The following is a 25,491-nucleotide window of genomic DNA, read 5'->3' on the forward strand; positions in this document are numbered from 1 at the left end:
CTTTCTGGTACAAAATACCAGAGATTTGCACCGGTACTATGCTAAAGACGTGCGTCTGGCACGACAAGTGGCTACGCATATGCATGACCGACGCTTACGCGTCACTATGTTTTTTGGTTACCCACACTTGTGCGTGGACAACACGCACGCATCATATCTTTGTGCAGCCATGTCCGGTACAAAAACCAGAGAGTTGTGATGGAATGTTGCGAGTATTGTGCGTCTATCACGAACACTAGTCATGCGTCACTCTCATTTTTGGGCCTCCCACGCACGCGTGGATGACGTGCACGCCTCACAGCGCCGAATCAATGAAATCAATGCGCCCCCCAGACCCCCTTTTTCTTTCATTCCTCTTTTCTTTCTCTAATCATAATTCTTCCTTCTTTCTTTCTTTCTTCCTTCTTACTTCTTTCTTCTTCTCTCCCATCACCATCACCACCGGCAGACCACCACCGGCGACCACCACCTCCGGCGGTCAAACCTCCTCTCCTTTTCTTTTTCTTTTCTCTTCTCACAAATCTTATCTTCTTCTTACTTGCATTTATCTTCCTTTTTATCTTATTTTCAAGGTTTCTTTTCTTGCTTTCTTCTACTCTTTCATTCTTCTTTGTTTCTTGCATTCGAATATTTTAATTAATTTTAATTGCATACTAATTTTGTTATTTGTAATTTATTTTTAATTCTTTTCTCTTCTTGCATTTTTATTTTGGTGTTGGAATTTCATTTGGTGAATTATTTTGATATTTCTCAGCTTATTTGTGTTATGTGGTGTACTTTGCCAATTGGTATTCTATTTTGGGTCTACTATACACTTGAATTGCTTAACTTGCTTCTTTCTTTTAATATGCACACTGATGTGTGAGCATATTGTCTATCTTTTTCTAGTGAATTTGCATCTAAATTGTTGAGTTTAATCAAGAATTAATTGTATTTTAGCCACTATGGATGCTATTTTGAGTTTTGTGCAATTTTATTTATTTTAGGTAGCATTCGGAGGGATTTGATGAAGTTTCTGCAAAGAAAAAGAAGAAACCAAAGAGATAACCAGCGAAGACCGACGCGGACGCGTAGCTCACGCGACCGCGCGGAATGAAGAAATCACAATGACGCGATCGCGTGCCTGACGCGAACGCGTGGACTGGAATATGCACAAATGACGCGAATGCATGGACGAAGCGGACACGTCACATGCGCGATCTGCAAAAATACAAATGCGTTGGGGTGATTTCTGGGCTGTTTTGACCCACTTTCCAGCCCAGAAAACACAGATTAGAAGCTGCAGAATGGACAAAGCAAGTGGTCCCCACCCATCAACTGAAGATCTGTAAATTAATTCGAATTTAAATTCAAATATTATCTTTTAGGAAAAGATATTATTTTTATTTTTAGATAATTAGATTTTAAATTAATTAGGATTAGTTATAAATAGGGGAGACTTCTCTTCTATTCACACAGGAGATTACATTAGAAGGATTCCATTAGGGAATTCTATACAAATTTACATTCTACATTCCATGAGCAACTAAACCTCCACTGTTAAGGTTAGGAGCTCTGTCTACTTGTATGGATTGATTTTATTACTTTCTCTATTTTAATTTATGTTTTGGATTTATATTTAAGAATTATTTTCGTTCTTTATCTTATGAATTTGGATGGAACGGAAGTATGACCCTCTTTCTAATTGAGTTCTTGTATAACTTGGAAAAACTCTATACTTGAACAACAACTTGAAAATATATTCTCCTGAATTCTAATTATCTGGATTTAACGGGATACGTGACATATAATCCTTTTATTCTTTTGGTAATTAGAATTTTTGTGGCATGCAAACTGGAATTTGATCATGTATCCTTTAATTGGAATTAATTGACCAAGGAATTGGCAGTTAATGAATTTTAGAGGAGACTAGGAAGGTCTAAGGAATTAGGGTCTAGTCACATATAGTTTGCCATAAAATAAATCCTACATAATTAAAATAGTTAGTAAGAAAAGTTAATCCGGAAAAATAGATAACTCTGAAGCCTTAACTGTTTTCTCAATATTTTATTCCCAATTTATTTAATTGTCTATACTTTTGATATTTTGAATTCGAACTTAAACCTTTTAAACATCTCAAAACTAATTTCTGCTTGCCTAACTAAGCCTATCAAATACTATTGTTGCTTAATCCATCAATCCTCGTGGGATCAACCTTTACTCACGTAAGGTATTACTTGGTACGACCCGATTCACTTGCCGGTTAGTAAGTGTGGGTTATAAATTCCGCACCACACACTAAGTGTTTGTGAAAAAATATTAATGGTATCTTGATTTATTTTTTATTTTATTCTCGCACCTTAATGCCTCTTTTTCACAACACTTGCAATACATGTGATTATCATTGTTGATATTGATGCTTGAGCTATTCTTCTCATGCTTTATACTTGCATGCTTTTATCCCTCTTGCATCTAGTGTTAGTGACATGCCTTCATGATTTTAATTAATGTCTTACTTGCGTGTTGTAGCTACCATGTATTTAAGACACTTTCTTTTTCTTTGGTATTCATTATCACTTGCACTTTCCTACTTCCAGTATTTATCTGTCCAAGTTTAATATTCATTCTTTTTCTTCCTTTTTCAAGATGGCCATCAAGAGAGGAAAAAAGAAGGCTTCTAACAAGATACCAGCGAAGAAGGAAACTAAAAGAGCACCAGCTAAGGCGCACCCATCCTCAAAGGTCAAGGCACCGTCTAAGCGGGTGAAGAGGACCATCCGAATTGATGAGGCAGAGAAGGATTTTTCCGCAAAGGACTCCATAAGATTCACTAACCGCTATTGTGAGTGGATGTTCCCCGTCCTGGTAGAGAGAAACTACCACAATGAGCACATCCTAATTCTTCTAGAACACTTCGTTCAATTTGTGGTGCCCCGTATTGAAAGAAGGCAGTAGGGATTCTTAAACAGGAGGCCGTGAGAAGCTAATCTCTCTTAGGTAGTTGAATTCTACACCAACTATCACTCGCCTACCCTTCAGTCAGTCTTTGTGCACTAAAAGCAAGTCCCTATCTCAGAAGATGCTATTCAGGAAGTACTTGATCTTTCACCTAGTCCGGATGGGATGGATGCCTATCAAGCGACACAGGGAGAGCGCAAGACATTTGCTTTTGACTGGGACCTCGTCCTTAGAGTCATCGCCCAACCCGGAAGCGCGTGGATTATGGTTAATACCGGACTCAACCCAAGTGCATCTCCACCCAAGCACTCACTATGGAGGCTCGCGCGTGGACACAGATCATGTCCCACTATATTCTGCCGAGCACTCATGAGTCCAATTTTACTGTCGACATGGCCATCCTTGTCTGGTGCATCCTCACAGAGAAACCTCTCAAATTGCCACGACTCATCTGACAAGCTATGCGCCGAGAGCAAATAGTGGGCACCTTACCCTTTCTCATTGGTTACGGACTTGGTGTCTGCAGCGAGAGTTTCATATCGAGCTGGGGATGTGAAGACCATGATTCTGAGGGACGATGAATATGTTCCGAATGTAAAATATATTAGGCCCCCAGCACTACTCGTGAGCCGGAATGAAGCCCTTCTCTCGAAGCTCCTTCATCCTCCGCTCCACCCTCACCAACACCACATGCACCACCACCATCCACCCACCAGTTGCTACTTGAGATCCTTGATAAGGTAGACCGGCAAGGCTGGCGGATTGAGAAAATTGAGTACCGCAACAAGCGTCGCTACGACTAATTGAAAGAGCTCGTTGGTTGTACTTACCCACCTCCGGAAGAGCCCAACACTCCGGAATCCACTTCAAACGACAACATGGAAAGCGATGATGAGCAGGACAGTGGAAGTGATGATTCCAACCCCACTTTGCTCATCACTGATGGCACAGAGGACCGTGCCAAGCTTTAAGTATGGGGAGGTTGATAACTAACTCCCAAAGGTAACAACCCTCTTCTCTCTCAACACCAATATTTTAATTTTATTTTGTTAGATAGGATAACTTACATGTGTAGTTAGTTACTTGCATTTAGGTACTACTTGGTTGAAGTGATAATTTCCTATCCAAGAAACTGTTTTAGGGTATTTCACTAGTTTGAATTAAAATTATGTTGAATTTACTTGAAGAAATTTAATTTGGAACATGATTTAAGAGCTCGAACACACAAAATCAGTGAGATTTTGAACCTATTTGATTGGTTGCATCTTATCAACCAATGTTTTATTTTGATGTGTGTTGTTCTCTCTAAAATTGTGATCTTTGTCTTGCTTGATTTTATATTTCCATTATTTGATGTATGCATACACTTATGTGATTGAGGCATTGTTTCACTATGGCTCACATACCCATATGGCCTTACCCTTTCATTACCCTTTGCAAACCAATATTGAGCCTATTTTACCCCATTTATTCTTTATTTTAGCACATCAGTAGCTCTAAGCGGAAAACAATAAATGTTCCTAATTTTAATCCTTGGTTAGTTTAGACTAGTGAGATGTACATGAATTAAGTGTGGGAAAATTGGGTTGGGGAATACTTGGTTAAGGAATCGGGTATTTTATATTCTTATGTGAAAATATAAAAATAATTTGGGCACTTGTTCATTCATCTAACACTTAATCATATGCACTAACTCCTTTATGCATATAAAAAAAAGAAAGAAAAAAAAGAAAAGAAAAAAAGAGAAAGCAATAATAAAGGGACAAAATGTCCCAAGGTAAATAATTGAATTAATGCATATGATTTGTACTCAAAAGATATCACGGTGCATGAATTTGTGGAGAAATAGTCAATAGGTAGTTAGGATTTGCATTGTAATTGCATGGAGTGTCTTAGGTTAGGTGAAAAGTTTAGGTTAATCAAGGATTCGAATTTTAGTTCACTTAACCAAATACATACCTACCTTGACTCCAACCCCAGTACAACCCTTGAAAAGACCTCTTGATATGTGTATTTGTGCATTAAAACTCACATTGTTGTGTGTTCTTAGCTCAAAAATAATGTTCTACAATATATAATTCAAACAAGTTCAATGAAAAATTTTACTCAAATCAATTTGGATGTCAATGCCCTATATAGGAATGGTCTTGAAAAATTTTATTATTTTGACTAAGCTTATATATATATATATATATATATATGCAAGCCAAGAAAATACAACTAAGAATTCTAAATGACAATAATAGAAGAAAAAAAATGAAATGTGAAAGTGTTTAGATTAGAATTTGTCACCCAAGATCGGCCAATTGGTCAGACGACCTCCTCACACTTAAAAGTTTGCACGGTTCTCGGTGCATTCAAAGATGGGCAATGGGGGTATGACGACTTTCCGGATTGCCACCTTCAGCTGGTGGGTCAACTGGCTACTGCATGTTCTTTCTTTTGCTTCCCTTTTTCCTTATGGTGGATCATCCTGAAAGATAGAAAACATGATAAGACGAGTAAATACAAAGCAATGAAGCATAGATTGTTGGAATGGAGTAAGAATCACTAGAATGAAGTGAGTGATTCAATTTGTGACATTAAAGAAAAGTGGTGCGCGAATTCTAAGTTTGCATGCGATTTAGAACTCGCGCACTAGCATAAAAAGCTATCTCACAATTACACAAAATAAGCATGTACTTCACCCATTTTAGTGTGCCTGAGATACTTTAAAGAAACTTGTAGATTAAGACAAATAAACAAGTAATAAAGAAGCATAAAAGCATTCAAGCAATAATTAAACAATTGTGAAATGGATAATGAATGGACTTAATGAACCAAATGAAATATAAAACTCGCACATCAATCAATGACACACCTTAAAGTTTGGTTGCATCACCTAATTGACATAAAGTGTGGAACATGGGTGCTGTGTGACTTAGAAAAGAGAGATATAAGTTGAAAGTCAATTACATAACAAGTATAGTCCACATAGTTTGAAAGGCACAAAAAGATGTCATTGGGTGATCTTGCAATCCAATTTCACAATTCCACAATCTCAATGCATGAATTAGGTGACGTAAATAAAAATCAATCATAAACAATAATCACCTAACAAGAAATGCGTCGAATAGAAGCAAATTGCCTAATGATGGATAATGAATTCAAATTACATGGTGGCTAGCTACAACATGCAATTTAGAAATTAAAAAAAAAAAACACATTCTCAAAGGCAATGTTATGAGTACTTGGTATGCACAAATACTAAGCATGAACAATTCAATATCAAGCAACAAATTATAACCTCAACAAATAATCCAACAATGAATAATCATAACAATGATGCTAAAATAGCATCCTATCAGTAATCAGTAGCAATAAACAGCAAACAAGATTAATAATCCAACACTTATCGCCAAAATAAAAAATTAAACAGAAATTAAACTAAGTAACTAACTAATTAACGAATAGACTAACTAAAGAAGATGGTGGTAGGTGGTAAATGGTGGTTGAAAGAAGGGAGGAAGAGAGAAGAAAAGAGGAGAAGAAAAGAAATAGAAAGAAGAGAAGAAAAGAAAGATAATGGAACAGGGGTTCCCACGCATACACGTGGGAAGGGTGAAGGAGGTGCGACGCGTACGCATCATGCAAGTGCAGGCGTGGCAAGGAAAAATAGAGGGTGACGTGTACGCGTGGAGGACGCGTATGCATGGGACGAAATTGTGCTAGACGCACATTGTCCGCACCCTTCACGCACAACTCTCTGTTTGGACCGTGCGATGGCACAGCCCACGCACAATCCTGACGTGATCAAAATCAGGGGTGTCATGAATACGCGTCGACCAGGCGTACGCGTGACGGACATGTTTGGTTTTTTTTTTAGAAGCTTATTGAGAAACTAATAAGCTAAAAAAGCAATACCAAATTTTATTAAACAAGCTAAACCACAACCTAAACTAAATAAACCTAACTAAAAGTGAAGATTCAACTTATTGCCAATATAAATAAGAGAGAAAATAGAAGAAATTTACCATGGTGGGGTGTCTCCCACCTAGCACTTTTATTTAAAGTCATTAAGTTGGGCATTTGGTGAGCTCCTTGTCATGGTGGCTTGTGCTTGTATTCATCCTTGAACTTCCAACAATGCTTGAATCTCCAATAAGCTCCATCATTCCAAATCATTTGCATCAAGCCTTGATGGAGTTATACACAAGCTATGAGCTCCCAAAATTGATCCTCATGTATACCGGGATCCCAAATCTTGTTTCTACACCCATCTTCTAATTGATCATCATGATTCCACTTGGGTGGGAAGCACTCAGAATTCTCATTTAAGCACCAAATTCTCCTCCTAGACCCATAAAACTTAGCATTCCCCCAACCATGGGACCTATACTTTGAGGGTTCAACCTTAGTGAGCCTAACATCATTTTGCCAACCACTACACAACTCTCTCTTACTCTTCACTCCACAAAGAGCTATAAGTTGACCATCTGTTTCAAGCAAACCATATTCAAGTGGGAAAGTAAAGTTTAAGGATAAGAGATTTACCCACTTGAAAGAAAGAATGGATGGTTGCTTAGTGAGAGCGGCTCTAACCAGCTTGGGCAAGATGTTTACAACTCCCTTTGGTTCCTCTTCTTGAATTACCTCCACCTCTTGCAAGCTTCTTCAATTTCAATTCCTTGTTCACCAACTTCTACACATTTCTCATTGCTCAAGTCATGTATTGGAGGTTTTGCATGATCCTCCTTATCATCAATTTCACACAACAATGAGGAATGTTCAACAATTTCAAATGGCACATTAGTTGGTGTGGAATCATCTTCAATAATAGGACTTATCGCTTGCCCAACTTCGCCTAGGTCTTCAACCACTTCTTCTTCTTCAACAATCTCCTTCCCTTCCACTTGTTGCACAACACACTCCATTTCCTTGTTCTCGCGTTGAGATTCTAAAATCTCATTTATGCTCCGCTTATCGATTAATTCCCCATATTCATCCGTGAAAATACTTTGTTTGTGGCATGAATCCCATGAGTCCAAGTTGGCTTGAATTTTGGTAATGTTAGCCATAATAGCTTTGCGCGTCCTTTGGGCTTCCTCTTGCTCCTTTTGATGGATGATTGCTCGAAGCCGATCCATTGCTTCCTTGAGACGATCCCTTGGCTCTTGTTCTACTTGACTAACATAATTAGGATAATGTTGCTCTTGGATCAATAGATATGGATATTCTTCCATGGAGGGTTGTGGTGGAAAGGAGAATTCATCATGTGGTTAAAAGTTCTCATATATGAGAGGTGGCTCTTGGATTGATATTGCACTATAGGATGGTTCATACTCATAATATATTGGAGGAGGTTGTTGCTATAAAGATTGATCACATGCTTGAGGCTTCTCTCACCTTTGATTGTTCCATCCTTGATGCATGTCATCATTGTAGTTCCAATTTCCTACAACATAGTTAGAACCAAACTCATAGCTAAAGTAGTGAGAACTCATAGTAGCAATAGAAAATAAAAACAAAAACTTACAAGAAATAAGCAAACAAAGTCCTAAAATTAACAAAAACTACCAAAAAAGTAAAAGGCAAACATATTCACAATATTAACATATATACAATAACCAATAACAAGCGCACATTTGCAATTCTCCGGCAACGATGCCAAAAATTTGATAGAGGATAAACGTCGGTCTAGGATTTCTCAATAGAATCTCGTTGCAAGCATAGTCCAAACCAACAATTTATCCTCCAATCAAAGTTTAAAAAGGTTTGTCACAATACAAATAAAAAATAACCGGAAGTATTAATCTCGGGTCGTTCTCCCTTGGAATTGCAATGAAGTACTTAATTATTGGTTATGAATGGATTTCGGAGTTGAGGTGGTGATTGACAAGAATAGTAAATAACAAGAAAGTAAATGTCAATTAACTAATAAAGGAAAGAAAAACTCAAATGGTAAAAAGCTCTTGGCAAGGGTTGATGATTAAGGTTCACTATCCTTATTACCAACCACAATATGATAATTGCAAGGATCAATTCCATTTTGTCATCCTCTAACAATTGAAGGAAAGTCAAATGAGTTTCATTAATCCTAACCCATGAGTCCTAGCCACTCACAAATTAACTTAGTGAAGACTAGTGTCAATGGAAACCAATTATCAATCACTTGGACATTGGTGACTCAAGATCACCCCAAGTAACCAACCCAAGCCAAGAATAGAAAAATCTATCTCATAGCTAAAAGAAACATTTCATCAAACACTTAGAGTGCAATAAAAATAACCATCATAAATTGCAAGAATTAATGAAAGCCATAACTAACATAAGCAAGAAATTAATAATAGCAACTAAGATAAACATCAAAGGACATGGAAAAATAAAAATTGCATTAAAAAAAATTGAAATTGACAAGAGAATTCATGAAATAAAATTAACAATATAAAGAAATTAACAAGAGAAGTAAATGGACTAAAGTATTAGAACAAATAAAAGTAAAGAAAAACTAAATTGAAGGAAGATTGAGATCTAGATCTAAGAAATAAAACTAAGAATCCTAAAACCTAGAGAGAGGAGAGAGCCTCTCTCTCTCTAGAATTCTACATCTATCTCAAACTAATGTGTGTATGAATGAATGGTTCATTCTCCCCCAATCCTTGGGTTTAATAGCATCAGAACTGAGTTGAATCTGGACCTGGATGGCTCAAAAATTGCCCCCACCATTTTGCCTTTAAATGAGTCACGTGCCGCTTATCACACGTACGCGTCGGCCCCGCGTACGCATCGGCCACACTTACGCGTCAGTCACGTGTACACGTCGCGATGAATCCTCCAAATGCTCCTTTCTTCATGAGTTCTCCACTTTGCACTTTTCCTTCATTTCTTCCATTCTATCCTTCCCTTATAAACCTTGGGATCCCTTCAACAAACATATCAAGGCATTGAATGAAATTAAAGTGAATTAAAATTAATAATATTAAGGTCTAAAAAGCGTGTTTTCACTCTTAAATACAAATTAGGGAGAATTATAAAACCATGCTATTTTAGTGAATAAGTGTGAAAAAAGTTAATAAAATTCACTAAATTAGACACAAGATAAGCCAAAAAATTTATGGTTTATCAACGATGATGATTACCTTAATTATAAATTCTAATTAATTTATTAATTAAATTTAATAAAAAATTAGTATTAGTGAAAATAAGGTTAATCAACAACTCTTAATTATCAATCAATTAGAGTAAAGGTGACTCAAAATCACCTTATTTCTTAACTCCAAACCAAATGTAAGAATCTATTTCGTAACTAGTTCAAATATTGTCAAACACTTTATGTGTATCATAAAACATAAATTTGCAATTAACTAAAATCTATTTCTAATCATCACCAAATTTACAATAAACATAAAATTAACATAAAAAACATAAATAAACAATATCCATAAAATAAATACTTTATTAAACATCAAATAAAAAATTTAACATAAAGCATAAAAAGTATTCATAAAAACAAAATAAAAAAAACTAGAAAAAAACGAAATTAATGCTGGATTCTTGCAAGAATTAATTGAAATTAAAATGAAACTAACATAAACTAACTAAACCTAAACCTAAACCTAATCTTAATCCTAATTCTAATTTTAGAGAAAAAAGAGAGATTCTCACTCTAAAAAACCTAACTAAAATATACCAAAATTAAATCTAAACTCTCCCTAAGTTACCTCCTTGAGTTTCCTCCTTAAATCATTGAATTTCTTATGCATTTCTCGTCCACGTGCTTTATTAATTGAGGCATGTGCGCCGAAGGATGCATACACACATTATTATGATGCTTACACACCCATTGCTTTGGATATCATTCTTATTCTTCATGAATTTTTCAATTTTTTGCATGATTTTAAGGGCCTAAAATTACCAGTATTTTAAAAATTTTCATATAAAAATAATAGATAATAATTATTTAAATAATTTGACATGTTTGAATAAATAATGAGTATATTTAAGAGAAATGTTAGTAGACTAATATTTTAGATAAATATCTTATTTTTATTCTATTAAAATTTAAAATTCAATCTTTAATATTTAAAATTAACTAAATATTGAAAAAAATATATTAACTTTTTCGTCACCTAGCATTGCTCAAAAAATTAACTATGCATCATTGAGTTATATATAGAGGTTTCCATTGAGTTATGAGATGAGAAGTTTGTATAATGTTGATGGCTGAGTTATTAAATTAAAATTTTGATGTATGTGTTCTGGTGTAATTACATTGATACATTATCATTGTGAATTACATACAGTATTTCCAAATAATACTAGTTTTAAAAACCTAAAATACATGTTTTAATCAATCAAGTTCAATTAAAAAAAAGTTCACAAAAGTACACAATCACATAAGAAAAATGCAAGTTGATATATACCCAAAATTAACATAATATATGCATTTATCGTCACCAAATATATATATATATATATATATATATATATATATATATATATATATATATATATATATATATATATATATATATGCATTTATCAAAAGGCTCAAATGATTGACTTCAAAAATGCATTCACAAAACCGATATATGTGTTTTGGCTCTAAGACATTAATGGGCGTACTCAACAAATTAACTATTTAAAAAGCTTCTCTTTCTACTACTATGCTTAGAACAAAACTTAAATTATAGTATGAAAGAGGTGTGTGTCCAACCAATATTTAATACTTCTATGCCTATAACTACAAGACCTTAAAAGACAAGAATGAATTGCTACAAAAAGATCACAATAATCTTTAAAAAATCAAACGTCTCAAATAGGTCTTAAAAGATACAGAAATTAAATTGGTCATTTCTTCATGACACTAAGATTCTGAACAAACTGGGAACGCTCCAAATTTTAAACACCAACAAAATAGTTATCGTTGCACCAATTTTAAATTGTTTTTAGTATACAAAAAATCCATAATCCCTTCTATTTACTGCAAAATTAATTTTAACTTTTGTTAAAATTTATTCAAGAAATATTGCGTGATAAAAAGATTATTCTATAAAATATAAATTTTCTATGATTTCAAATAAAAAACATAGGATTATAGTTGGGATCAGAATCCTCTCATTAGGGATGACAATCCCTCTTTAATTTCTTTTAAAGTTTCTAATTCATGACCCCACAAATGCAAACGTGGCTATGGGATTTTCCCCTCGAAGTTGCTGAGTTATGTAACATGGGAAGAAATGAAAAAGAACTCGTGCATAGCATCTCTCAGGTTTGAGTGATTACAATACACTTGCGATTGTCGTCCTAGCTTCTTTGCACAACATTTCAGCGTCTTTCCCACCTAAAGGTTTATGAATAACAACTTTGACCCAACCTACGTTTACTATACCCTCTCTTCCAGCTGGCATGATTTGACCAGTTCCAATAAGGGTTATTGGTACCACTGGAGCATTTGTCTTGGCAGCAATACTGAAGGCACCTTTCTGAAAATCCCCAAATAATTATAACACAATTTAGAATTAGTTCATTGACAAAATCTTACACACAAACATGTCTGAATGCCCGAAGTGGAAAGAAACCCGAGAAAACTTTGGATGATATTATTAAAAGCAATTTAAGTAAAAATAGGCTGAATTTAAACTGTGAGATGGCCTGATCTATGAAGTTAACTGTTAGGGAATTGGGCATAATGGGGTGCCTAAAGTCCCACATCGAGCAGCATGAGATGCTTCATGTTATATTTAAGGAGTGGTTCTTCTCCCTTAACAGCTAGCTTTTAAGATGTTGTTTTCCACTTTCTTTAGGTACTTACAAAGGTATCAAAGCCTTGGTTGTTGGTGCCATGAAAAGTGCTACCTATAGGCCAGATGCTGATAGCGGGTAGCAAAGTTGCTACCACTGGGTCGGTGTCGAAGAGTGAAGCCGCCGAGGATGTGGGCTCTCCAAGGGCGGTGTATTGTTAGAGACTTGGGTATTATGGGGTGTCCAAAGTCTCATATTAGGTAGTATGGGATGTTTGATGTTGTATTTAAAGAGAGTGGTTTTTTCTCCCTCAACAGCTAGTTTTTATGGTGTGGTTTTTTCACTTTCCTTAGATACTTAACACTAACACCACCCAAGAGGATAAGGCTTTGTTGCTGATAAATTTTATAACCAGTAGATTGGGGTTCAATTTGTTATAGGTAAGTTAGCATGTGGTGTAAAATTCAACATCCCCCCTTAAGAATTTACCATAATGAAAAAGAATTAAAAAGTAAAAGAGTGAATGGACAAAGTTGGTAAATATGAAAGTACACCCAAAAGATTTATTTCGATGGACAAAAGTATACCACGGGCCTTTAACCCACTAACGGCATGGCATTTTTGTCCATCGAAAACAATATTTCGAGTATACTTTGATATTTACAATCTTTTGTATGTACTTTTGTCTACCACAAACCTTTTCATATGTACTTTTGTCCATTTACTCAAAATGGAAAACTAAAATACATTAAGGAACTGTTGGTCATTGGTCATTAATGAATAACCTAAAACTGTTTGCATCCTTAAACATGATTATAGACAGATGAAAATCATTACATGAGTTGAGATAAAAACCTTGAAAGCACCTAGTTTTCCATCTCTACTGCGTGTTCCCTCTGGAAAGAAAAAGACTGAGGCTCCCTTCCTGATAAGATCCATGCATCGTTTAACACAATCCTATATGTGAAGAAGCAAAACAGAACTGTGACTTTGAAAATCATATATAAACACAATTTAGAAATAAATTCGTGGAAGACATTGGTACTGAATCAACAAGAACAAGTTAAAATTATCCACAGCTTCAATCGCAGAAGTATACCATCTGGCTTCGGCTATCCATGCGCTTCAAAGGAATGGTGCCTAGAAGAAACATTGCCCACCCAATTATCGGAAAGAGAAATATCCCAGTCTTGCTTATGAATTTAAAGCTTCTTCCTAGAGTGAGAAGAGTATATGTGTCAAGGAAACTCTGATGATTGGAAACATACACAGCAGGTGTATCAGGAGGTGGCAGATTCTCCAACCCCTCAAATTTTATTCTATAAAATGGAGCAACTGTGAGTGAAGCCCAGACTTTGGCAACATAATGATGAAATTTTCTTCGTTGACGATCAAATAGTAGCACAAATGGATGTCCAACCAGCATCAGCACAAAAAGAAATACGGCGGAAAGGGTGGTGACAGCATAAAAACAAGCTCCCCTAACTTTTGATTCCATTTTCAGATCCGCTGATTAAGCAAACACCAATAGGTGAATTGGCATTCCATTTAAACATTATTGTTGCTACACATGAAATCTGATCAAAGGATTTTTATACCTGACAATGAGTGACTATCTCCCGCTGCTGTAAGTTCGCATCTTGCAACCGTGTCTCTGGCATGTTTATTCTGATAGCGCAAATTGCAACTACAATGAGGCCTACATAACTCCTCATTGGGACAAAAAGATACCCACAAAGCATTTCTGTGCTTCGCATCTATACAAAGATAAACAATCAACACTGTTTGTTGAGATAAGACTCAATTTGGTAAATGAATTTTCACCCGAAAATCAATTAGCCCCTAAGTTATGAGTTTTAAAAGTATGAATCACATTAGTCCTTCCGTCACAACTCAACTAACAAAGGTACTAATGTGTGTAGGAAACTGCCATGGCTCAATTTAGTCTATTTGTAACACATCTAAAAAGATGCTTAACTTCTAGTTTCTTTACTCTTTACCATACCAAACTATTCAAACATAATATATATATATATATATATATATAAAGATCTTTTTAAATAAAAACAATTGCATATAAACAAGCACTAGATATCAAGTGAGAAAAACAATTAAGTAGTTTTTAAAAAAAAGAGAACTAATACCATGAAAGACGAGAGATAAGTGATAAGAACACTTACAACTAAGTGAAGTCCTCAAAACTTGATGATCATAAGTTGGTCGTTTATAAGTACACAACTGCAACCAATGGAAGTAGAACAACATAAACAAAACCTGTTCAATTCAGGGTGAAATGGTCCTGTTTTTTCAAGCTGCCAAACCGAACTGAATTGGAATGGATTTGATCATATCGGTTTTCTGTCTTAAACTTGTCCTATGTAACATTGGTGTAAAAAAACCGTTCCAGCTGTCCTATGTGCATTTTATATTTTCAACAAAAAATATGACATAAAATATTCTTAAATGCCCACAAAGTTATAACTGCAAAACATCAAACATGAGTTGCACAATGTCGCACTAAATGAAAAAGAGTAACTGATAGTGGGCTGGGAATCAACATAATGTGTTGGGAAAATTATGGGAAAATACAAAGTAAATTTTAATATCTAATACTCGTAAACAGCAAATTAGCATGCTAGATGTATACATTCTAGTATTCAACAATTTCATGTCAAAGCTAAGACTTCAAAGCATGAATGCAAAACATCTGAAAATTAAAATCGGCATTTGACTTTAAGGAAAATAAATTTGACATTTGAACTCATTTACTTCTGGAAATTAAAAAAGTTTCATTAATAAAACCCAAGAAACAGAGACGAAATAGTATGCTTCTCAGCAACCGAAACTAAAACCAGAATTTGACTTAATCGCATTTGAATTCATATCCTTCACAGCAACCCAAATGCATAACAGAACAACATCATAAACACAATCATAAAATAAAACAGCATAATAAAAAAAAAACTACCTGAAACATCTCCATTGAGGGACTGGAATTAAGAAACATCGACGACAATGGTGACTGGGAAACTGAAGTGGATAGGAGCGCGCGAACAGAGGACATAGCTATGGCAATAGGGATGGCGTGACGGACTCACAGCGTTGTCATGTGCAACAGCATAACTGGAGTAATGGAGTGTGGAGATTGCTTTGCGAAGTGACGGCACGGGGAGGGAAGAAAAGGAGTGATAAAGTGATAAGTGGGGTTATAACTTCCAACAAACAACTTCAAGTTCTCTGTTAAAAAAACGAAATACATAAATGTGTCAACATACATCATAAACAAAACACCATTTAAAGTATAAAGACTTAATTTCTCTTGATGGATTTTGACTTAATTTCTCTTTGCTCAACCATAAAGATTTGTAATTTGTCGAGCTTAATATGTGTTCAGACATTAGCATCGTAAAAATGAATAACAAGTTCCATTAAAAAACACAAAGAAAAAGATAAAACAAGAGATACCGTTGATCAATTACATCAACCTGCAGAATAGATGAAGAATTTACAATACTATCACGATTTGAATTTAATTTTCTTTTTCCAAAGGAAAAAAACACTTCTTTTACCACACAATTTTTGGAATTCAATAACCACACACTATATACATTATATGCACCAGCTACAAAAGCTTTTTTACTTCTTCACTAGAACGATCATTTTCTGGCACCATAAACAACAGATACTAAAATAGATAATTTTTCAGATATAGCTTAAGACCAAACGTTTATCATGTGAACACATACTAATAGGGAACAACTCTATTGTTTTTCCATCTGAACTTGCCTAACCAAAATTCTAACCTCACTAACCCTTAAAATGCACCAAACTAAATTAATCCAAATCACAATTAATTCATTGTTTGCACGCTCAAATGACTTCAAAGCTTAAAACTTGTATACGTGCACACTAGCCAAGCCATTACCAACAAAGAAGGCTTAGCCACCCAAATAATTTCAAAATAATTTTTACTAGGAGCTCAGATTAAGAGTTGTACTATTAAATTTCTTTTGAAATTTTTAGCCTATTGAATCATTTTTTTTTTAATCAAAAGCTTTTAGTTCCTTAATGCTTATTCAGGGGAAAACAAGCACAAAAAATGCACAAAACAAGCACAAGCATGCTGCAGCTGCGGAAAATCAAGCAAGGCTCAAAGCACAAGCATGCTGAAAATCACCGAGATTCAAAACAAACAAGCACAAAAAATGCAGAATAAACCTTTAGTGCAATAAATTACTGAGAGGGGGAGAGTATCCAACCTGAAGTGGAGGAGGAGGAGGGACAACCGACGGCTGCAGCGGCGATGCTGTCGACGGCAGACGAAGGCTTCTTTCGAGCGGACGACGAGCAACGATGTAGAGCACGGAGCAGCGGACGAGGTGGGGGACGGCGCAGCGGACGCGAGCGGAGAGGAGAGCACGGAGTAGCAGCGTAGAGGAGAATTGCGGCGGAGAAGAGTATGGACGCCGTGAACAGAGGGAATAACGCGGTGAGAAGGGAGAGTAGCGAGGGGGGATGGCTGCAGAGAGGTGAGTGACGGCGTATAATGATGAAGAAAGGAAGACACAATTGAGGAAATGAATAATAAAGATTAAAAATTGGATCTCTGTCGAATGGATCACGATTATCAAGAAAAATTATACTGTTTTGGTTCAACCCAATGTTCTGAAAACCGGACCGGTCATCAAACCACTTTAGTCACTGATTCATTAGTTTAACCGGTCCAACCGGTGGTTTAACCGGAAAAACCGTTTTAGAACAAAATAATAAATAAATTACAAAGGACCAAAGATGAGGGTACTCCAAGAACTCTTATTAGATGCAACAGCATTCAACATTATCACATGTTCTCACACACACATACAAAGCCTTAACTCAAAGAACAACCATAGCAAGTGACTTGGAAAGAAAATGTAAACACCGAAACAATCACAAGCATACACAACATGTGAATATTTTTATAGCAAACATAATAATAAAATAACTCTTCTAATGCGTCTCCGAAAATATCCCAAATCAAGAAAACTACATAATCTGATCCACTTGATTCAGAAAGCTACATATATTAGAAAAATTAAGAATCAACTAAAAGAAAAAGAAAAGGAAGGCCTGGTTGATTCGATTCAATTGCCTGAGAAGAAGAATTAATCAGGGCTGAGAAGCTGAGAGTTTAAATGTTAAACCTCAATATTTAAATAACATGACTCCATTATTGTTATTATTACACCCTTCTAATGTCACAAACTCAATATATATTATAGTCCGTTGACACTTGTGCATTCACAACTTGGCCTCGTCATTCTGATTCATACCTTAAGTAGAAGAAAAAGTCCCAATCAACTTTCGTTCCAATTTTATCCACAGAGTTGGGGTTTTGGTTCGGAGTTCATGTCGATGATGACGACAAGAGGGATGAATCCGTGAATCAATAACATAGGTAGTACAAATTTTAACAAAGCTCATCACAATGATTAACAACAACAAGAAGCACTGAAGGAACGGTGAATCAGTAATATAGGCAGTGCAAATTTTAACAAAGCTCATCACAATGATTAACAACAACAAAAAGCACTAAAAGAACGGTGAATCAGTAACATAGGCAGTGCAAATTTAAAATTTAAAAGTTATCAATTTAAAATTTATCATCAAATACAATCAGTGAGCAAAGCCGATCAATCAAGCACTGACTGAGCATTCTGTTCTGATTCTGTGACTGGGAAGCAACAAATTCAAGTTACAGCAACAAATTTAACAAATCCTAGTGAAGTCCCGATTTACAGAAAAAAGGCAAACTTATTGATTACCAATTCAGCAACACGCAAAAATACAGGGAGAAGGAAAATCTGAAAAAGAGAGAACACTAAACCAAAACATTAACCAATAATCACAAAACACTAAACCTTCACCCAGCAATTACAAACATGAGCACATTATAAAACATTCCAAAACACTGAACCTTCACCCAGCAAAACCAGCAACTACAAACAAAGCCATCAGTAAATTTGAACAAAAAAATTAAGAGCCATCAGCAACTAATAGAGCCATCGAGCCATCAGTAGCAGAACAAAGAATTGAAAGCAACAGACTAACAGAGCCAACAAGCCATCAATAAATTTGAAAAAACATTTTACAGCCATCAGCAACCAGCAAATACAAGACAGATCCATCAGCAGCAGGCAATTACAATTTACAAAACATTACAAGAAAAATGGAACAAAAATTGAACAACAATTTCAGAACTTCAAACGTAGAAGACGACCGACCATTCAGAAATTAAAAGGAAGAAGCGGCGAAGAATGAAAGCAGGGCCACTAACCTGGGTTCCGTGCCGAGAAGCCAGTGAAGATGAAAACGACGTACCGAGCTACCTGGGGAAGAGGAAGATGAAAACGAAACGGGGAAGAGGAAGCAGCGGCAGCGCTGAGGACCTGGGGACGGTGGCAGCGATGAAGGGCTAGGGTTTTGCTTTGCTTCAGAGGTCTCGAGGGAGTGCACGAATGATTGGGGGAAGAAGGGGGGGAGGGTTGCGCGATGGAGGGAAGGAAGTTTGCGACGTTTGCTGCCCGATGGAAGGGATGTGAGGGAGCAGGCGGTGGCTGTTCGAAGTTGGAAGTTGCGACGGCGACGGTAGCAGGCGGTGGTTGGACGGAAGTGAGGGAGGGAGGGAAGAGCAGGAGGTCGATGAGAGAAGCTCTGGACAGTGGCTAAGTGTCAGAGAGGCAAAGAACGCGTTTTGGTTAGGGCTGAACTCTGAAGTTAGGGTGGGATTCCTCTCCACAAAAACGACGGCGTTTCAGCAAAATTCAAAAAACCGATCAGATCACGGCTCGGTTCGATCGACCAGTTCCTAACCGATTCAACGGTTTAAAGAAGGTTTTTAAAATTTACGATTTTGACATCTGATCGGTTTGTTTTTTTGTGTTGGTTCACGGTTTAACTGATTCGACCGGCCGATTTAAACCAGTTTTCAGAACCTTGGTTCAACCTATATGTAATTTTATATGAAATTACAAACTATATCAATTTAGTAAAATTTGGAGAGTAGAATTTATATCTACATATATACCATGCAAAATGGCTAAAAAACTTATAGTAAAAATAAGTTACTAAAAAATATAGAAAGATTTTTACATGTGCCAGTATACTTTATAGATATACTAGTAAATCAATGATTATCTAACTTCTAAATAAAAAAGTTTTTACTATCTCCCTTAACCTTTTCTCCTTTGCTCCTGCCTCCTTAACCTTTTTCTTTTTTCGTCTCCTTTGCCTCTCCTTCTTTCTCCTCATTTCTCTTTTTTCTCTGTTTTCTGTTCTCTTCTACCTCTGCCTACATTGTTCCGTCACCTCTTTAACTTCTTCTCTCTTTTCTCCTTGCTTCCTATTTCTTGTTTTGTTTTTGTGTTCTACTTTTCTTTTAGAGATTTAAATTTGAGATCCAGATCTATATCTAAAATAATTTTTCTTCGAACCTGAATTTAGCTCTGTGTTCCTGTTTTTATAATCCATCTGTGATTTTCCTCCTTTGTTTGTGGTAGTGTTTTGGTTTTTGTTATGGTTGCTGGTGGTGTTCTGGTGATACAGATCTTGAAGGAAAACTCTATGAAGAAATAATTTTGTTTACAGAAAAACTTTCAGATTCAAAAAATATTCAAATTTATATGGAAAAGAAGAAGATGTATCTTATTGGCTTGCAGCACATATGTGTAGATTTAAAAATAAAAGAAATTCTGTTTGGTCTCTGTTTCTTTTTGTTAAGATTTTTAGTAATCGAATGTTGAGTTTGCTATCAGATTTTAGTTCAATACATGAAATATCTATCTTCTTATTATTTATATAGAATTGATATTTTTTTTATATTTGTAAATACTGTTTGGCTTTTTCATAATTGAAAAACGTTTTTTTCTGTCCAAAAAAAAAAGTTTTTACATGTATCAGACCACTTGATTGGTATATTGCTATTCTATTGTTCAGAGACGTAAAGATTTATATTAAAGAATTCTATTGACCATAATTGAGTGGTAGGATACATTTAATAAAAGAAGAGTGTAGAGGAATTTTTTGACCTGTAATATCTTAAATCAAAAAGATATCATTGCTAATTACCTTGTGGACAGAGACATTTGTTTCTCTCATTGTGGGAAGCCATTCTTTGATAGCGGCTAGTTGGCAGTTTAGGGAAGCTAACAGAAATATTGGGCTAGTGAATTTTCTTTTATTTGATGAGCCACGGAAATGTGAACAAAAATTGGATATGTAGCTCATGGGTATTTTCATGGAATTTAAACAAATAAATTGAAAAAAATAAAAGAAATTAAATTTAAAATGCCTCCTAACTTGCACCTTAATATATTATATGTTTATTAAAATATATAAAAAGAACTAAAATAGTGTTATAAACTTATAATACGTGAACACATATAAATTTTTAGGTTTTCTATAAAATTGTCCTATCATTTATAAACTTAGTTTATAATGATATAAAAAAATATTTATCTATATATAAAATTACATTTATACTATACTACAGAGAATAATATTTATATAATTAATTTAATATTAATTTCACCATTTTATATATTAAATTATCTAATTCTATTAAAAAAATTATAATATACAAAATATTAATTTACATTAATGATCTAAATTCTAATATTGTATGTCATATTTGAAAAATAATTTTTTTTTACAAAAATCCATTTATTTATTTATCTATTTATTTATTTATAACATACAAAAAGAAAATTTAAGTGATATCATAATGAGCTCTTGAATATTAAATAGCTTCAAATATTGTCACATAATAAATATTTAGGTGGAATTGTTATTTTATAGTTTTTTTTATTATCGCATTATTTTTTTTCCTTCGTAGCCCTATCTTTTCACCTCTTTTTACTTTTTTATTTCTATATATATTACTCTATATCTTTAATGGTTATATTTAGCGACGAATCCAGAAAAATTTGATAGTGAAAATTTTTTTTATATAATATGACAATAATTTTTATAATAAAAATATTATATGTACATAAAAAATCAATTATCAAATTATTTATTAATTATTATATATTTGTGTATAAATATATGCATTGTTTAACTTATTTTTAACATGTATTTTATACGGATAGTTATTTTTTATGTACATATAGCATGATTGTCGTTATAATTATATTTTGTTATTGTAAAATGTGATTAATTTTCAAAATATCTAATTTATAAATTCAAATACTAAAATAGTAATTTAAATAATAACGTATAATTTAAAATTCTATTACCTTAGATTTTATATTTTTAAAAAATTAAGTAATTTTTCTTTGATGGTACAATTAAAATTTTTCTCTTTTTATATATATCACTAAACAATTATTTAGAGATTCATTTTCCAATACAATTAAAAATCGAATCTTATTGATATTCATAGTTAAAAATGTTCTTTTAATTAATACAGTTGTTATGAAAAAATTAAAACTAATTTCAAAAGAAGATAAATAATATTATTTTGAGTCGATTTTTAAGAAAGAACGTCAATCTTGTTTAAATTTAAAAATTAATTCTTCTGACGAACATCTAAAATGAAGTTCTTAAATTGAATGTTAAGTACCGAAAATTAAATAATTTCATCATATACTACTTAAAAAAAATTCAAATGGTAGTGAAACAATTGCCCTTACAATACTATGCTTAGAATCATCCCTGGTATGTTATTTCTTTTTATAAACTAGTTAATAAAATTTAATTCATTTTATCTTTTTATTCTCACTTTTATTCATATTTACTATAAAAATTAATATTCACTTTACACATTTACTTTATCTTCTTTCACATAATCTTATATATTTACTATTTTTTTTCATCCTAACTAATATTTTACACAATTATTTAAAAAATTTAGTTGATAATGATATATAATTCTTTATTTAAACATAAATGTTAGATGACCAACTCCTAAAACTTATAATATATGTGTCATTACAATTTTTTTTATGTTTTATTACCTAATTGTGTTCATCATATATGTATTATCTTTGTCACTTATATATCACAACTTTTTTTCAACGATTTGCATCTTTTAATATTATTTAGTTGTAAGAATAATATTAAAAACAATACATGGTGTCATTATTCATGAAAATGAATGTTACTTTCAGTTAATGACATATTATGTTCATATTTATATTGTATTTAATAGTTTCATTCTTATACCATAATATTTGAATATAACAAAAAATAAAAAAAAACTAATATAAGAAAATGATTACTTAAAAAATAGAGATAATGATATATTACTTTCAATTTAATTAGGTATTCTTTAAATTATTTTTTTAGTCTTTTTTTTATTATATTAATTTAAAAAAATAAAACAAACACATTTAAATAAATTCAGTGTCTTTTTTTTCAAATTTAAAATAAAAATTTAAAAAACAGTTTAAGTAAGATTAAAATCCAAAAATTCAATTTCAAGTATTCAAATTTATTTTAAACCCTTAAACACTAACACATAAAAAAAATCCTTAAAATCCCAAAACATACCTCCCTCCTAAAACGACAAAATCTAGGTATTGCGATCCTCATCGTCATTACCGCTTCTTCCACGCCGCGCTCATCCTCGCCACTGCTTCATCCTTCGCGACAAGCTCCTCCTCGTCGCTGCGCTTCTCCTACACGCCACTTCCTCCTCCGCGACACATTCCTCCACGCCAGAAACATAGGTATTTGAATGTGTTTGTGTTGACAATTTTTTTTCACTATTCTATTTGATTTAAAATTTGTTACCTCCTTCACATTTTCTAGATTATTAGAGTTCTTGGTCTCTCCTTTTTTCTTTTTTTCTGTTTAATAAAAAGTTCTATCTTCTCAATTTATGCATAATATTAAATGTGTATGTGGTTTTTTCGTTTTTTTTAATATGTTTGTGATGATATTTTTTTTTTGCGCTCATCTGTTTGATTTGGGACTTGTAATATTAAGTAATTTAAATGTGTCAATACTGAATTTTGAATGTGTTTATATTATTCATTTAATTTTGGACGTATTTATGTTGTTCTTTATGGCTCTATTTGGTTGATGACTTGATGCATAGGATGAGACGTAGGCACAAAGACACAATCATTAAAGACATACACATAAAATATGTGTCTGTATATTATGTTTGGCAAAAATAATGAATAAGACACACAAATATTTAAAAAAAATTGAATTATCATTCATTCAATCACAAGTTCTACTACTATCACTGTACACTCATCACCCCAAACACTACACATTATCACCATTGAATTTTTATTTCTTTTAGTATTTTTTTTCAATATCATCTCAAATTATCATTCATACAATTTTTCTTGAAAAAAAATAGAAAACCAAAGTCCAGAATTTATCAAAGATTAATCAAAATTTAAATAAATAAAAAATTAAATGTACAATTTTTTTCTTGAAGAAAATAGAAAACCAGTGCCCAAAGAAAGAGAGAAAAACGAAGATGATTGCAAGAAAGAAGCAGAAAAACCAGAAGAAGATAACAGAAAAGAGAATGACGGAGACAACTACTTGAAGAAAAAGAAGCAGAGGAAGAACCAAAAAAGGCAAATCGAGAGAAAGAGGGAGAGACAGAGCAGATCTGGAAGGTGAAGTTTGGATATGGAAGATGTGGAGAGACAGAACGGATCTAAAAGAGGAGGAGTGTGGTGAGGTAGTCTCGACGGCAGAGACGAGGCAGAACACAGAGAAATGCATGTCCATGAATAGTGGAGTAATGCGACAACGAATGGCAAATCAGACGGCAACGTCATCGAGAGAGGAAGAGACGACAGTCGAGTTTCCATTGGTAAGGGTTGAAGAAGGTAGAACGAGGAGGATTGTGACCAGTGAGAAAGAAAGAGGTGATTGTAGAATCTGAAAGAGGAAAAAGAAAGAGAAAGGTTTGGAAAGATAGAAGGACACATCTAGAAAATTTAAAAATTGAATAAAAATAAAAGAATAAAAAATTAGTGTCTCAACAAATTAGAGGTACATAAATTGAGTGTCTCTGTATTTATTTATATCCTCCCATGATCTTTAAAATTTTGTCTCACCAAACCAATCAACAAACATGTTTCACCATGTCCATGTGTCATTGAAACATGGATATTAACCAAATGCTACCTATATTTCCAAGTTTGTATATTTAATTTTTGAAGTGAGTTTAATTTATTTTAAAAATTTCCGTGATTTCATCAAAAGTGGTTACAAGTTTTATTGTGACAAATATAATAATAAATTAAATAAAAATGATAACGGTTCCTTAAAAATAGAAAACATGATTAATTATAAAATTAAAATAATAAAATATTAAATTTAAAGGCCGAATAAATGACAATATTTAAATGATGAGCAAAAACACAAATCAACAAATATTTATTTATCAGTAGAAACATACATGTATACTGATGGATAAATTCAAGGGAATCATTTATCTACTATTTGGAATTTTACTATATATCTAATATTTGAAAAATGAAAAACAAAACTGACTAATCTTTCACCATAAAAAATTGAAAGAAAAGATATAATTGAAATAAATAGATCATTAAGAGTAAAATTGAATCGAAATAAAACTTAAAATTGAAATCATCATCAAATGTTGAGCATATGCAATATATCTTTCCCACTAAAAATAAAAGCTACATTGTGGAAGCAGAAGCAAGTAAAGCGTGCTTACCAAGTGTGTGTTTGGATTTCAGTTTGTAAACAGGAGTTTGCATAGAATTGATTTTGCAAATTTGATTTTGATGAAAAGCAAGTTTGTATTGAAGTGATTTATATTTGGCCATCTTTATATCAAAATGGATTATAGTA

The 25,491-nt window shown here is 33.6% G+C and overlaps 1 protein-coding gene across 5 annotated transcripts; it reads right to left on the bottom strand.

The window, feature by feature from the left end:
- Positions 1-11,882: 11,882 nt before the first annotated feature.
- LOC130941564 (1-acyl-sn-glycerol-3-phosphate acyltransferase LPAT1, chloroplastic-like) lies at positions 11,883-19,382 on the bottom strand. 5 transcript variants are annotated; one of them, XM_057870116.1, is made up of 8 exons: positions 18,977-19,382; positions 16,920-17,179; positions 15,629-15,897; positions 14,841-14,934; positions 14,259-14,417; positions 13,760-14,169; positions 13,498-13,617; positions 11,883-12,401 (listed from the first exon to the last, which is right to left on the bottom strand). In XM_057870116.1, exons 3-8 carry the CDS (start codon positions 15,722-15,724, stop codon positions 12,198-12,200), a joined length of 1,083 nt encoding a protein of 360 aa, XP_057726099.1. In that variant the 5' UTR covers positions 15,725-15,897; positions 16,920-17,179; positions 18,977-19,382; the 3' UTR covers positions 11,883-12,197. The 5 variants fall into 5 exon arrangements, with proteins under 5 accessions (XP_057726099.1, XP_057726100.1, XP_057726102.1 ...); XM_057870119.1 differs by having other exon boundaries at positions 11,892-12,401; positions 14,841-14,898; XM_057870118.1 differs by having other exon boundaries at positions 11,923-12,401; positions 13,516-13,617; positions 18,977-19,380.
- Between the last annotated feature and the right edge of the window lie 6,109 nt (positions 19,383-25,491).

This window comes from Arachis stenosperma, chromosome 7 (assembly GCF_014773155.1).
Source record: "Arachis stenosperma cultivar V10309 chromosome 7, arast.V10309.gnm1.PFL2, whole genome shotgun sequence".
In the NCBI taxonomy this organism is placed as follows: Eukaryota; Viridiplantae; Streptophyta; class Magnoliopsida; order Fabales; family Fabaceae; genus Arachis; species Arachis stenosperma.

Excerpts from the sequence above, each read along its gene's own strand:
- LOC130941564 (XM_057870116.1), bottom strand. The coding sequence starts at position 15,724 with ATGTCCTCTGTTCGCGCGCTCCTATCCACTTCAGTTTCCCAGTCACCA. Across the intron at positions 14,935-15,628 it reads CCTCAATGGAGATGTTTCAG|GTTTTGTTTATGTTGTTCTA; the intron begins GTAGTTTTTTTT and ends TGAATTGAACAG. Across the intron at positions 14,418-14,840 it reads TTTGAGGACTTCACTTAGTT|ATGCGAAGCACAGAAATGCT; the intron begins GTAAGTGTTCTT and ends ATCTTTGTATAG.